At 27.8% G+C, this 13,030-nt stretch overlaps 1 protein-coding gene across 4 annotated transcripts; it reads right to left on the reverse strand.

The window, feature by feature from the left end:
• Nucleotides 1-1,043: 1,043 nt before the first annotated feature.
• On the reverse strand, nt 1,044-12,936 carry LOC127282375 (HEAT repeat-containing protein 5B). 4 transcript variants are annotated; one of them, XM_051306558.1, is made up of 30 exons: nt 12,553-12,936; nt 12,102-12,252; nt 11,805-12,016; nt 11,580-11,727; nt 11,357-11,467; nt 11,080-11,263; nt 10,831-10,991; nt 10,483-10,732; nt 10,260-10,403; nt 9,886-10,136; nt 9,365-9,729; nt 9,178-9,287; nt 8,943-9,106; nt 8,801-8,833; nt 8,427-8,501; nt 8,084-8,359; nt 7,709-7,990; nt 7,408-7,597; nt 7,086-7,255; nt 6,689-7,010; nt 6,170-6,618; nt 5,620-6,088; nt 5,178-5,438; nt 4,943-5,105; nt 4,473-4,873; nt 4,152-4,388; nt 3,905-4,056; nt 3,520-3,733; nt 3,427-3,441; nt 1,044-3,285 (listed from the first exon to the last, which is right to left on the reverse strand). In XM_051306558.1, the coding sequence occupies exons 2-30, from the start codon at nt 12,228-12,230 to the stop codon at nt 2,963-2,965; spliced, it is 6,261 nt and encodes a 2,086-aa protein (XP_051162515.1). In that variant the 5' UTR covers nt 12,231-12,252; nt 12,553-12,936; the 3' UTR covers nt 1,044-2,962. The 4 variants fall into 4 exon arrangements, with proteins under 4 accessions (XP_051162515.1, XP_051162517.1, XP_051162516.1 ...); XM_051306560.1 differs by lacking the exon at nt 8,801-8,833; XM_051306559.1 differs by lacking the exon at nt 3,427-3,441 and having other exon boundaries at nt 12,553-12,935.
• Between the last annotated feature and the right edge of the window lie 94 nt (nt 12,937-13,030).

Raw genomic sequence — 13,030 nt, forward strand, 5'->3', positions numbered from 1 at the left:
TTCCAATTTGTGTGTGTATCTTTATTATTCTTTTTATAAAGTACACTTTACAGGATACAATTGAAAACTACAAATTCCCTGATTTTAAAATATTAAATTTTACATTTTTCAAACAATTTTAATATAAATAAACAAATAACGATGAATAATTAATTGAAATTGACAAAAATTAAATTCTTACAACAAATTTTTCACATAATTATAATTTTTCGATTATAATGAATAAAATGGTGCAAAATTTTGTTGTTTTTTTTTTCAAATGTATATGAGATTGTATAATTTGTTGTATGTACTTTCTGTATTTTCTATATTTTAAATCTTAATTAATAAACCAGAATCTAAATATTATTAGATCTCTCATTTATGATTTAAGATTTAAAAGCTACCCGTTTTTAAATTCTGCTGATATCAGCATATTGAAAAATTATAGTTTTCAGTTTAATTACAATTCACTATATCAGAAATCACAGTTTTAAGAAAAATATTTTTTATCTCATAAAAAAAAAAAAAAATTAGTGAATTTTTGTAAATAATAGTTAATGAAACACAAAAACATTTCGAAAAATTAATTATTTTTTATCTTGAATAAAAAAAAATTAAAAACAAAGGTAGTGTAGAATTTTATTAATTATTTAATTGAAAGATAATTTTTTTTTATCTTTTTATTATTCGAAAAAAATGACTACCTTGGTTTTTAATTTTTTAAATATATTTTCGTATTTGCTCAGTTAAAAAAAGAATGGTTTATGGATTCTGATTAATATTATATATAAGAAAAATAATTGCCTGTGAAATTTCTATAAAATTCTTAGAATTTAAGAATTCATTTTTAAAACTAGTTTACAATTTGGATTTTGAGAAACATTGATTCTTAAAGTTAATTAAATGATATTTTCCAAATTGAAACAAATATTTTTTTTTTTTTGACGAAGTCTCTAAAAATATACACTAACCTTCCTTATGATAATATACTAATTTTACAATATTGGTATATTATATTTCTATATATAGATAATATAATTTTTCAAAGAGATATTGACAAATTTTGTATTCTATTATTTTATTTTTTTTTTTTTGGTTCCAATATTCCAGAAGAGTTTCCGATTCAACATTTTCACAGCAAAAAATGTTAGAGAAGAAATAAATTTTTCGAAACTGCTTCTGTAATATTGTATTTTATAAAATTTATGACAGGAAGAATTTTCTACCAACTAATTTCACATATTCTTATTACAGACAAAACAATTAAGGACTTTAATTAATTTTTCTTTCTTTCAATAAATCGTACACATTTTCTACCCTGTAATACAATTTTCCTAATTTTCAATTTTTAAAAATCAATTTTTATTTCAATTCAATAATAATTAATAATTAATTTTATTTATTAATCATTAATTAGTACTTAGTCATTTTTTAATTCGTAATTAAAATTAGTAATTAAAATTTGTAATTAATAATCAAAATTAATTAATAATAATTAATAATGTTTAAAATTATAACAAATACATAATTGACTATTAATAAATAAAATAATTGTGAATTTTTGTTATATTCAATTATTTAAAATAATCCAATAAAATAAGAATCTATTTCTTTATAAGTTTGCAACATCATAATGATTGTTTCTTTTTTTTTTTTTTTATAAAATTCCATTTTAAATGTACTTCTACGTAAATGTCCTGTTGATTCTAATGTACATGAATTTTTATCACTTCAGTCTTTCGTCTTTAACTTCATTCATGAATAACGTTTCACATATACAAGAAAAATAATTTACATTCATAATAAAGAAATATTTTAGTTACACTAAGGCAAAAAGTCGTTGATCAGGTAAATTCACAATTTAAGAAAATTAATTGACATAATCAAATAATTATCTCATTCAATTGACACAAAGTTTTCATTTTACGCAATTTTTTTTTTAAAATACGATAATTATATCTTACCATTGAATGTGCAATTATTCTATCATATTATTTTAAAATCAATCATTTGAATTCAATTCAAATATTAATATTCGATTTAAATTATATTAAATTTCAATTAAAATTAAAATCAAAATTCTAATTAAAATTCTGACAATATTTAAAATCAGATAATATTTAAAAAAAATTCAGTTATCTTGCATTCAAGTCAAATTAAACAGAAAAGCAGTAAAAAAAAGAAGAAAAGTAACACATTTTTACTAAAATTAAAAAAGCAAAAGCTAAAGAATACAATGAGAAAAGATATTAAAACAAAATATTAATTTGAAAATAATTTCGAAAAACTTGTTACATTTTCTAAATTACACTTTTGTTTATGGCACCAAATAAATATATAATTAAAAATACTTTTTATCATGTCTCGTTTTGTGCAATCCTCAAGTATAAAAAATATAATTTAACTTTGTCCTTTCAGTTCTAAATTATTTCATTCTCGAGAAATTATTAAATGTAAACAATAAATTATTACTTTTAATTATGTATTACGTTAAAAGAAAATAATGAAAATGAAATAAGTCTTTTAGTAGTGAATTAAAAAAATATTAAAATAAATGACAAATTGTTAGAAATATTTTTTTTTCTACCATCAAATATTATAAAATTTAACATTTAATTTTCGATTAAAATTTTTGATTAACAATGATAATGATAAATAATATACTGTGCTTTGTGATAAGTACTAAATGCTTATATTTAAAAAAAACTGATTCTAAATGCAAAGGAGACTTGATTTAAAAAAAAAGAATATTCTCTTATAAATAAATAAATAAAGGCATTGGAAAGTTATTTAAAAATAAAAGAAAATTAGTTGTTAGCAAGTAAAAAAAAAAAAAAAAAAACTTTGGAAATTGTTAGTGGCATGTGTAGAGAGCGAAAAAAAAACCTCTATACATTTATAAATATTAAAAATCATATTCAATTAAAAACTATTTTAGAAAGGTGAAATTTACATTTAGTTGAAACTTCACTCTCCAAATTCAATTAAAATTGGAGAAATCAGTTTTCAATTTAATAGAAGGTGCAAGTACTTTGAATTGAGGTTTAACTGGTTCGGATGTTCTGGAAAGCATCTGTGCTTGTAAATGGCTCAATCGCACGGCATTTTCCAATTTAGTTTTCAATTCTGTTGATTGAGACATAAGTGTCTTAAATTCCTGAGGATATTTTGGACCAATTTTATTCAACCATTGAAAACTCTGTTGATGAAGACTTATTTGATATTTAGTTCCATGTTGCAATTTATCTCCTTCCAGTAGAAAGTTTATCAGAATTGGAACCAGAAGAGTCAGCATTTGAATACCTTTTTGGAATTAAGAATGTATTTAAAACATTTTTAAAAAAAATTTTAAATCAAAAATTATTCAATAAAATATTATAAAAATAAATATTATTTATAAATAATGATAAAAGCAAATATTAAATAGTTTTGGAACAAGTTTACCTTGCATTAATTCTCCTGTTTTGCATGAAATATTAAGAAATTAGAAAACGAATTAAAATTTCAGGATGAAGGAAAAAAAAAATGTTAACTTACGATTCGCAGGTTCAGCAAGTGCGATCAATCCTTCTATTGACATAATACATTCCAATGTAAATGATAATTCAGAATCATTTTCCACTTGTTTACTTTGTTCGCTATATAAAAATTCAACTATTCTTGGTGCCAATGAATGAATGTACGGTGTACTGATACTGAGCTCTGGATGCTGGAAAATTGTTCTCAACGTTTGCACGCATTTCAATTTAATCTAAAATCATTTTTATTAATTAATTATTTAAGATTAGTTTTGATTTTCTATTTTCTATTTTTTATTTCTTATTTTTTATTTTCTATTTTATATTTGTAGGATTCATATTTATTTTAATATTAATATACAAAACAATGTTTTTTTTTTTTTAAATAATTAAAATTTTCATACCGAAATATTTTCCGATTGCATTGCCTGTCGAAAATGATTGATACAGGGAAATTGCAAATTGGGAGCGCTCACAACTTCCGGTAATGCGTGAAGAACAAATACCGCAATGCCTAACATCATTGCAACCTCATCCATTTTTGTTTCATCGCTCCCTAAAAAAAAAAGAAAAAATCAAGCGTCGAAAATTATTAATGAAATTTAATTTAATATAATAAATTTAAAAATCCTTGTTTTAATTGTTCTTTACCTGTTTTTGCGAGATCGATAATTTTGGCAAGAGCGCTTTGTAAAAGTGAAGTCCATTGTCTCTGACTGCGTGAATCTTTTGAATATTTATTAACAGTCAATGTTTTTAAACAATGAAGTGCAGCATGAACAGGAGTCTCCGATCCTGTTCTAATAATATCATTATTCGTTCGTATCGCTGTTTCTCGTATAACTCCAGTCGTTAAGAAAAGCAAAGTTGGAAGAATTGCCGTTGCTCCTATAAGTGGCAAAACAAATTACTTTTTTTATTTTTTCTACAAAAAAAAAAAAGATAAATAAAATAAAAATTAATATTACGAACCAGCTGGAGAACAAAGATTAGGAAGAATTTCCATAATGGAAAGTGTGGAAGCAATAAGTTTGCCACTTTTCTCCGAAGGAGTATAACGTCGTTGTGATAAAATAGCAGTTGTACCACCAGGATTTGGATTTAATGCCGGTATTTGTCGAACTAAAAGACACAAACATACTTCAAGTACTGCAAAAACTAACGATTTTCCAGGAATTAATTCCCCTTTCTCATCGCCTTCACCAATTAAATCAAGTTCGGGAATTTCTTTTGTTTCCTCATTATTTGACGCTAATTCCAATTTATTTGTCTTTTTTCTATCAACAAGATCTTCTTGCGCTGATTTCATGATTTGTTTCAAAACTTCCATTGTCATTATTTGAATAGTATAATTTTCTCTTGTTAACAATAATCTGCAAAACAAATTTCAGTTATTTTTGAAAATTATTTTTTTCGTTGTACTTTATAATAAAATTATTTACCTATGGAGGACATTACAAAGTTCTATTGGCAACGAACGATCAGTCATTAAAACTTTACGAGCCCATTGTGAATCGAGCAATGTATATAAAGCACTCAAACAAGTTTCAATATTTTGCGTCGACTCGGAAGACCTGGGACTGCAAAGTGCTTCCATACAAATACCTTGAAAAAAAATTTTTTAAATTAAATTTCAATTTTACATAATTTTTAAATTAAATGTTATTAAAGCCTCACCAAAAAGTAAATGGAAACGTTCAATATTTTTACTCTGTTTACTGGATGAAGTAGTTGAACTCGAGCTATTATTATTTGTTCCATCGGATTTTTTATTATAAGAATCAAGTGATTCATCTTTTTTAAATTCCCTTGCATTTAACCAAAGTGTTGCAGCATAAAGAATAGGAGCCCAAGATTCCGAATAATAAGGACGTGCAGATTCCATTGTATCAGTTGTGTAAAAAGCACCACCATCGTGTGGCAATTGACTCGAAAATTCTAAAAGAAATTCTACATTTTAAATGTATTTCAATAGATTAAATTCAAATTTAATATGCTCGCAGATAAAAATGAATTAATCTGCTAAACATATTAAAACAAGAAATTTTAAAAATAATTCTTAAATTTCAATTATTAAATATAAATAATTTTAATTGAAAATTATATTCTAGACGCAGACCTGGCGGAAGTGAAAGAAGAGCGTGATCTCTTAATGCTGATAGCCAATACTGACTCAAACTTAATAGTTCCGGTTGCACTAAACTCAAAAGGCTTTCGTTTTGAAATTCAAATTCACCGAAAGCCTCCTCCTCCTCGTTTTCTTTGATTTGTTTCACATTTCTCAGTGCGTCTTCTCGATAATCAGGAGCTGATCCTTCATTAATCATTGCCACGACATAAACCTCGGCCCATGCTTTTAATATCGCAAGTCTCTCAAGTGTGGATAAACTCTCATTATACAATTGCGGTAGTGTGTGACCCTCTCGCAATTTTTCAAGCGACGATACCAATAATTGATGAACACGTCGCAAATCATTGAGATCTCTCGCTACTCCACTGCCAATCCATGCGCTACAAGCCTCACAAGCCGCCGCTGTCACGTGAGGTGGTGTCTCCGACGAAAATGCCGGTCTCAATGCGGCACCGACCTTTAATTTTTAAATAAACAATTTTATTATTTTTAATAAACAATTATAATATTAAATAAATAATATTAAATTTTTATTTACCTGTGCCTGGAATTGTTCCAAGAGAAGATGACCTGGAAATTCAGGTTCAGGAACTTTGGCAAATTTATCAATAATTTCCTGCAATGTTTTAAGACCCTCAAGACGAAGTGGATCACAATCGCTTGTCGCTGCCATAAATGCCATTCTCACAAGATCAGAAAGATGTAAAACAAGAAAATCACTTCTGCCTTTAATTGATTGCATTTCTTTAGCCAACGATAAATCCAAATGTGCTTGTCGATCAATCATACAAGCGGCGACAATTCGTCGAACACATTGTGCAGCAAACACTCTTGTTGGCCATCTTGGTTGAACTGTTTGTCGCTGTTTAGACGATTCATCAGCGTGAAATTCCACCTGATCGTCATCACCTTCAGCGTCAACATTCTCATTGTCTGCGATTGTTTCCTCATTATTAACATTTGTCACTTCCTCCACTGTACTCGACTCTGTTAAATAAACATTTAATTAAATTACTTTACGAATTTTTTTTTTTGATTCAATTTTTCAATTATTTACCAGTTGCTACTGTCAAAACGTCCTTGCAAAGTGATAACCATTGGGATAAATTGTCAGCCGCTAAAATTTGCAGCATACTTGTTAAAGTATCGTGAATATCCTTAATTAATTGACTATCGCTTTCGGTATCCAGCATACTGAATAAAACACCAGGAAGTCCAGTTTCTGTTATTACGAGACCTTCCACAATATTTGTATCTCGACTTTCATTGGCAAGTGTCATTGCATGTTCACAAACTTCTTTTGCTTCTCGTTGTGTCAATTGTCTCAGACATGAGATCGCAGCTTTTCGCAAAAGCAAATGATTGCTCGACAATGTTCGCTGAAAAAAAAAATTAAATAAATTTCTTCTATTTATTAATAATGAATATGAAAAATTAAAAAAATTAACTCTTACACATAGAGTAGGAACTAAAGATGAAAGATTAACATGTCTTGGAGCGAATAAATGCAATTGTTGCAAACATCCAGTTGCTTCAGCTTGAACAAGAGGATCCTGATGATCTTGCATTATAGCACAAGCGCACAAAAATGATGATCTCGCCATACAAATCGAAGATGTATTTCCTAAAAAAAAAGGGTATTGTTAATTAAAACAATTTTTTTAATTAACCGAGAAAATTGAACGATTGTAATAATTTTCATAATCTAAACGAGAAAAATTAATATTAAAAATTAAAAAAAAAAAAAAAGAAACGAGAAAAATTTGTATAATTAACCTTGAAGTTCTGGACCAATTGTAGTGATGAGGGCAGAGAGAACTTTTCCAATGCATTGATGAACATCAATATAAGAATGTGGAACATTTAATAAAAGAGTCAAAGCCAATGATAAAGTTGGTTCAACGTAGCCTCTAAACATTGGTCCTCCCGAATCGGCAATTAAAGCAAGTGCATGCAATGACCAAACCTGAAAAATTATTTTAGTTAAATAAAAAAAAAGAAAGAAAATACAAAATTTGTTCTAGGAATTATTTTTTAATTAATTTTCCACGAAAACTGTTTTTTTTTTCTATTTTACCTGTACAACAGGTGATGAATTATCCTGTGCGAGTGCCAATAAAATACTGACACTCGTATTAAGATGCTGACTAGATCCCATACCACCGACATATTTATGAAGACAACCCAATGCCAAGGAATGACCAGTTCGACTAACAACATCTCGTGCTGATTTCAATCTATCGAAACTTGTCTGTGCCAATTCGGCCGTAAATTTCGGATCGGAAATCACTTGTGCCATTCTTCCCACAGCCTCGCCTGCAGCCCATCTCAATATTGCATTGCTACTTATTAATGTACTCTGTAAATAAAAATTTATTAATTTCCTCTTCCTTTAATTAAATTAATCTTTCTCTTACTGTTTTTAATTAATTGCTAAAAAAAATTCACTTACAATAATAATATTTGTCGCTGATTTTTTAACATCCTCTTGACCAAATCCAGTTTTTGCTTCATTGAGTCCCTTTAATCCACTGAGAACAGCAGTGAAAATATTCATTTGAATAGCTTCTTGTCTACCCGATTTTGCATGTTTAATACATTCACTAAAATGATCCAACATTTGTAATCTATGTTTATTTGCCACTCGTGGAAAAATTTGTCCAAATAGTGAAACAGAAAGATCGATAACTGCAACGCCCAATGGTAAAGGACCAGGAATTGAATCATTCTGAAAAGAATCAATTTTTTAAAAATATGTATTTTATATTTAAAAATATATAAAAAAAAAAACTTACGGGTGGAACTGGTCGATACAAACAGCATGAATTATGTTCAAGAGCACCTGAACCTGCCGCACTATTTGGCTGCAACTGAAAAATATAAATCAGAAACAATTTTAGATAGTTGACTTTTAAATGATAACAAATCTGAAAGAAAATAATTATAAGAGAAATTAAGAAAATATATATATAGAATATATTCTAATTATTATTACATTGTAATAAAGAAGAAATAAGGGAATATGAAAGTGAGTAATGGAAAGAGTAATCTAAAGGAATAACAGTGAAGAAAATTGAAAAAAGCAACGAAAATTAGCGAAACGAAGTGACGCAATTTCAAAGAAATAATTTCAACAAAAAAAAAACAAGTTACACTCCTTTTTACTCACATGTTCCAAATCGGCTCTTCTGTTTGGTTCCATCTAAGACACGAATCAATCAACGTTAGGAAAGGAAATACAAAGGAAATATTTAAAGGTATCTCGAGACAATTCTCTCTTTTTTTTTTACTGTATAAAAAACAATACTAACTTGATCTTCAATTGTTCGATGATCAGTTTCTTGTAGCCAGGTACCAAGAATGACAGAATCATTTGCATGACAAACAGCACGAAGCATTGAAGTTGTTGTATTTCCTGAATTATCCGTCAAAGTGAATTCCGAAACCAACATTCTCAATAAATGCGTATAGGAGCCTGTTTATTAAATACAAATTTTGAAATTAAAAAAAATTCTTATCACAAAATATTTCTTTTTCTTCTATTACCTTCAAACGTCTGCGACGGTAACAACAATAGAGTTTCATAGAGACGTAATCGAACCATTGCAGCTGGAGCTTTCAATTGTTGACCGTAGCTTTTCAATACAGTTGATAAACTGAAAAAAAAGTAAAATAAAATATAAAATTAGATACAAATACTAAAAACAAAAAGGAGAAAAAAAGGAATACACACTTTGTAAGCATAGCGAGAGCAGATTCAATTGGCGTAAGTAATCTTCTTGTGATATCGTCATTTAATAGTTCTGGACAGTGCAAAAGAAAACTATGCATAGCCGACAAAGCTCCAGCTCTTCCCTCCAATGTCACTTGCCATGTAAAAGCATCTCCTCTTGCTTTTTCACTCTCAAGCTCTTTACTCGATCGTGGAAATGAATTTCTCCAAAGTAACAACATTCTTGGCAATAATCCTTTAACAACTGCCGTTCCCAATGTCATTATTGCTCCAATTAAAAGCCATCCCGCGTGTGTTCTATTCAATGACAATCTACTATTTTGACTTGCACTTCTCAATAATTCTTCCGCCGTATTGAAAATTATCTGTTAACAAAATTTGTTACTTCATTTAATTACATTTTTGTTTAATTTAAAGCGGTAAATATTTTCATTTCTGAAAACTAAGAATAATCGCAAAAAAAGAGAGAAATAAAAAAATATATTAAATTATAAAATAGTTTTTTTTTTTTTAATATTTACCTTTCCTTTTGTGTGCGGAACTCCAAGTGGCGATAGTCGAACACTTCCCAAAACTGCAGCCAATGCACTACTATATCCTGTTATTGCTTCCGGTGAACTTCGCATATTTTCAATTCCTTCAACACAACGATCGATCAATGGTGTTATTTGACTTGGAACAGCAACGCAAATGCAACGCAAACACCATGCTGCCGCAAGTCGAGCTGCCTGACACGGATGAACCAATACTGCCATCACAGTATCAATCAAATCTAAATAAAAAGAAATTTGAAAATTTAATCATAAAATAAATATATTAATTTTAAAATAAAAATTAATTTTTTTTAATCAAATAATAGAAGGTAAATTTGTAATTTTTGTAAATTTCAACTTACTTAACGATTGATCTGACAGAAGATTTGACGCTGTTGTGCCAAGGCCTAAAATTAAATTACCCATTTCTTGCAAAGCACAAACCAATAAATGTTGACTAAACAAAGTTTCCTGATTGAAGTCTTTTGCATTTTCCGGACTAAAATCTGTAAATTAATTTTCTTTTTAAGTAAATTCACCTTAATTTTAAAATTAATGTTTTTCTTTTCTATTTTTTTTACTCACCAATTGAATTCATTTGTTTTAAAATAATATGTGCAATTTCTTTGCATGCCGCAGCCTGAGCGCCTTCGCCCAATAATTTTCCAATTGTTCCACGTAAAATAAAATTGATACATTTTCTCGAATAAACCGCATCAACGTGAGAACTCGCGGCTTTTGGATTAGCAACTAAATCTAAAACATGTGCCACCAATGTTCCTATATTTCGTTCCAGCCAAGTACCGCCCAATATTTGAACAAACACAACATAAGCCTGGAAAATAATTTATATTTCAAAATAATTTTAATTTTTGATATTTTAAATTATAATTTCGAATAATATTTAAATAAATTTTTAGAAATAATACTCACGTGAGTTACACCAACTCGTACTTCTCTATTAACACCGGAACTGCCTTTAATTATTTCTCCAGTTCCTTTTAGAAAGCCAACACCGCCTCTTAGAAATCCTGACATTAAGATATTTAACACCTCCTCTAATGATATTTGTTTTGTTGATTTACTCTGAGTTGCTGAAAAATTAGCAAATAATTAATTTAGAAATAAATTAAATTTAAATTTTGTGAAAATAAATATAATTAAGGTTCTTTTTCTCAGTACCTGAAGGATTTTGTCCTTTCGGTGGTGGAATTTGTGTCATTGCAACAAGTGCACCTAAAAGTTTGGCAACTGAACATCTAACTTCATAATTTGATCCCTCAAATGCCCGAAAACAGAGAGTTGCAACACTTTCAATTTCTGTTGTATACAAAAATGGTGAATGATTCAACATCTCAAGAAGACACTGAAAAAAATTTTTAATAGTAAATTAAAAATAATTAATAAAATAAAATTTTTCACAAATTTATTATAAAAAATTTTATTTAACATTAATTACCTTCGCAGCGGCACATCTAACAGCCATAACTCTATCAGTTAAACAATGTCGACATACTTTGTAAATTTCTTTATGTACGTTGGTAATTGCCGATCCCATCCCAGCGCAAACCTAAAACATTACATTAAGAGCAATTTATAGATTTTTAGAAACCTTTTTTTTTTCTAAAATAATTCTATTTTTCTAGACAAAATAATTATAGTATTAAAAAAAATATACATACTTTCTCCAAAGTGTACATTATTTCAATTCGAGTTTGTGATTCTGCTGAACGAAGGGATTTTATTAAAATTTGAACTGTTTCCTCATAGGAGCGACCCATCATTCTTCCTAATTTTTCATACATACAACCAACACAACATATGGCAGCTCTGTAAAGAAAAATAAATTATTTAAAAAAAATTATCACCAACAAAAAAAAGGGCAAAACATTTTTTTAATTACTTACAATTTGGTAGGGAGAAAACTTGGAGAATCGTCTTTATTTTTAAGAATATCATTGCATTTGTTAACAGTATCAAAAAGTAAAAATGTGTCACCAACACTAAATAATGTAGCAAGACATCTTGCAATTAATCGACGAGTTGGAGGTCCTGGCGCTCCTTGCATATGTTTTGTTAACTGTTCCACTAATTTTTGTTGACATCCCTTAATGTCATTCTAAGAAAAAGAAAAAAAAGGATTCATATTAAACATAAAAAAAAAAAGATTCATATTATATAAATTGCCATAAAAATAAAATTACTTTTTGAGCAGCTATCAAAACTTTATCCAAAAATCGCAGCCATTCAAAAACAAAAACTGGACGTTTTGCTTCAGGTATTTGATTGAGAGCATCCTCATTAAGAGTCAAACTGTGACTTAACTCCATCATTGTTTAAAAAGAAATTCTCCGTCTATAATAAACATAAATCAATAATTAAAATTTAATTGTAATCTTTAGTTTTTATATTTATTTTTATATTTATATTAATAAGATTTTTTAAAAACAGATTCACAGTTTTTTTATAGGCATATAACCTTTTTTTCACAAAAGTGTAAATTATGTCCTATATAGATATAGAGTAATAAATATATATAAAAGTGACCCCGTTGCATTTATAAACGATATTCTTGACATTTAAGGAGACAACACACTACAAATCATATTATCAATATCTAATATGGCAGATTATTTTTCATTTCTATGGACTTACTTGCAAATATTTATATATTCTTGTCGGTCTTCAGATTCTTCCTAAGTAGTTAATAATTGCTAATTTAATATTTGACATTCTTGACAATTTATTCATAAAACTTCCTGAGTAGCTAAACATTGATCTTTATATTTTCTTTTTCCACTAGAAATGTGTTCATAGATTTTTTATCATGAACTGATGATGATGATTCTTAACGAGATGAGATAAATATTACATTTATCACGATAATTAATGAAAAATTTTGGTTATAAATGCTCGTAAAATCAATTCAATTATATATTTAGAATTGTGATATTATTAAAAATGTTAAAATACACGTTGAATATCGATAAGAGAACTGTATTTAGTTGACAACAAAGCAAAAACTGACAGAAACATACAGATATCAGATGACACTTTGACATTTGTCAAATTATCCGCCATCTTGGAAATCAATCTTTCGATAAAATGGCGCGATTAAAAGTAAAAGGAACGT

The sequence above is a fragment of the Leptopilina boulardi genome, unplaced genomic scaffold, assembly GCF_019393585.1.
Source record: "Leptopilina boulardi isolate dan_hultmark-lab unplaced genomic scaffold, ZJU_Lbou_2.1 LbouV2_30, whole genome shotgun sequence".
Classification (NCBI taxonomy): domain Eukaryota; kingdom Metazoa; phylum Arthropoda; class Insecta; order Hymenoptera; family Figitidae; genus Leptopilina; species Leptopilina boulardi.

Coding starts and splice junctions, on each gene's coding strand:
- LOC127282375 (XM_051306558.1), bottom strand. CDS start 12,230: ATGATGGAGTTAAGTCACAGTTTGACTCTTAATGAGGATGCTCTCAAT. Junction 7,011..7,085: donor CTTTAGTTCCTACTCTATGT/GTAAGAGTTAAT, acceptor TTTTTTTTTCAG/CGAACATTGTCGAGCAATCA. Junction 5,106..5,177: donor ACGTTTCCATTTACTTTTTG/GTGAGGCTTTAA, acceptor TTTTTTTTCAAG/GTATTTGTATGGAAGCACTT.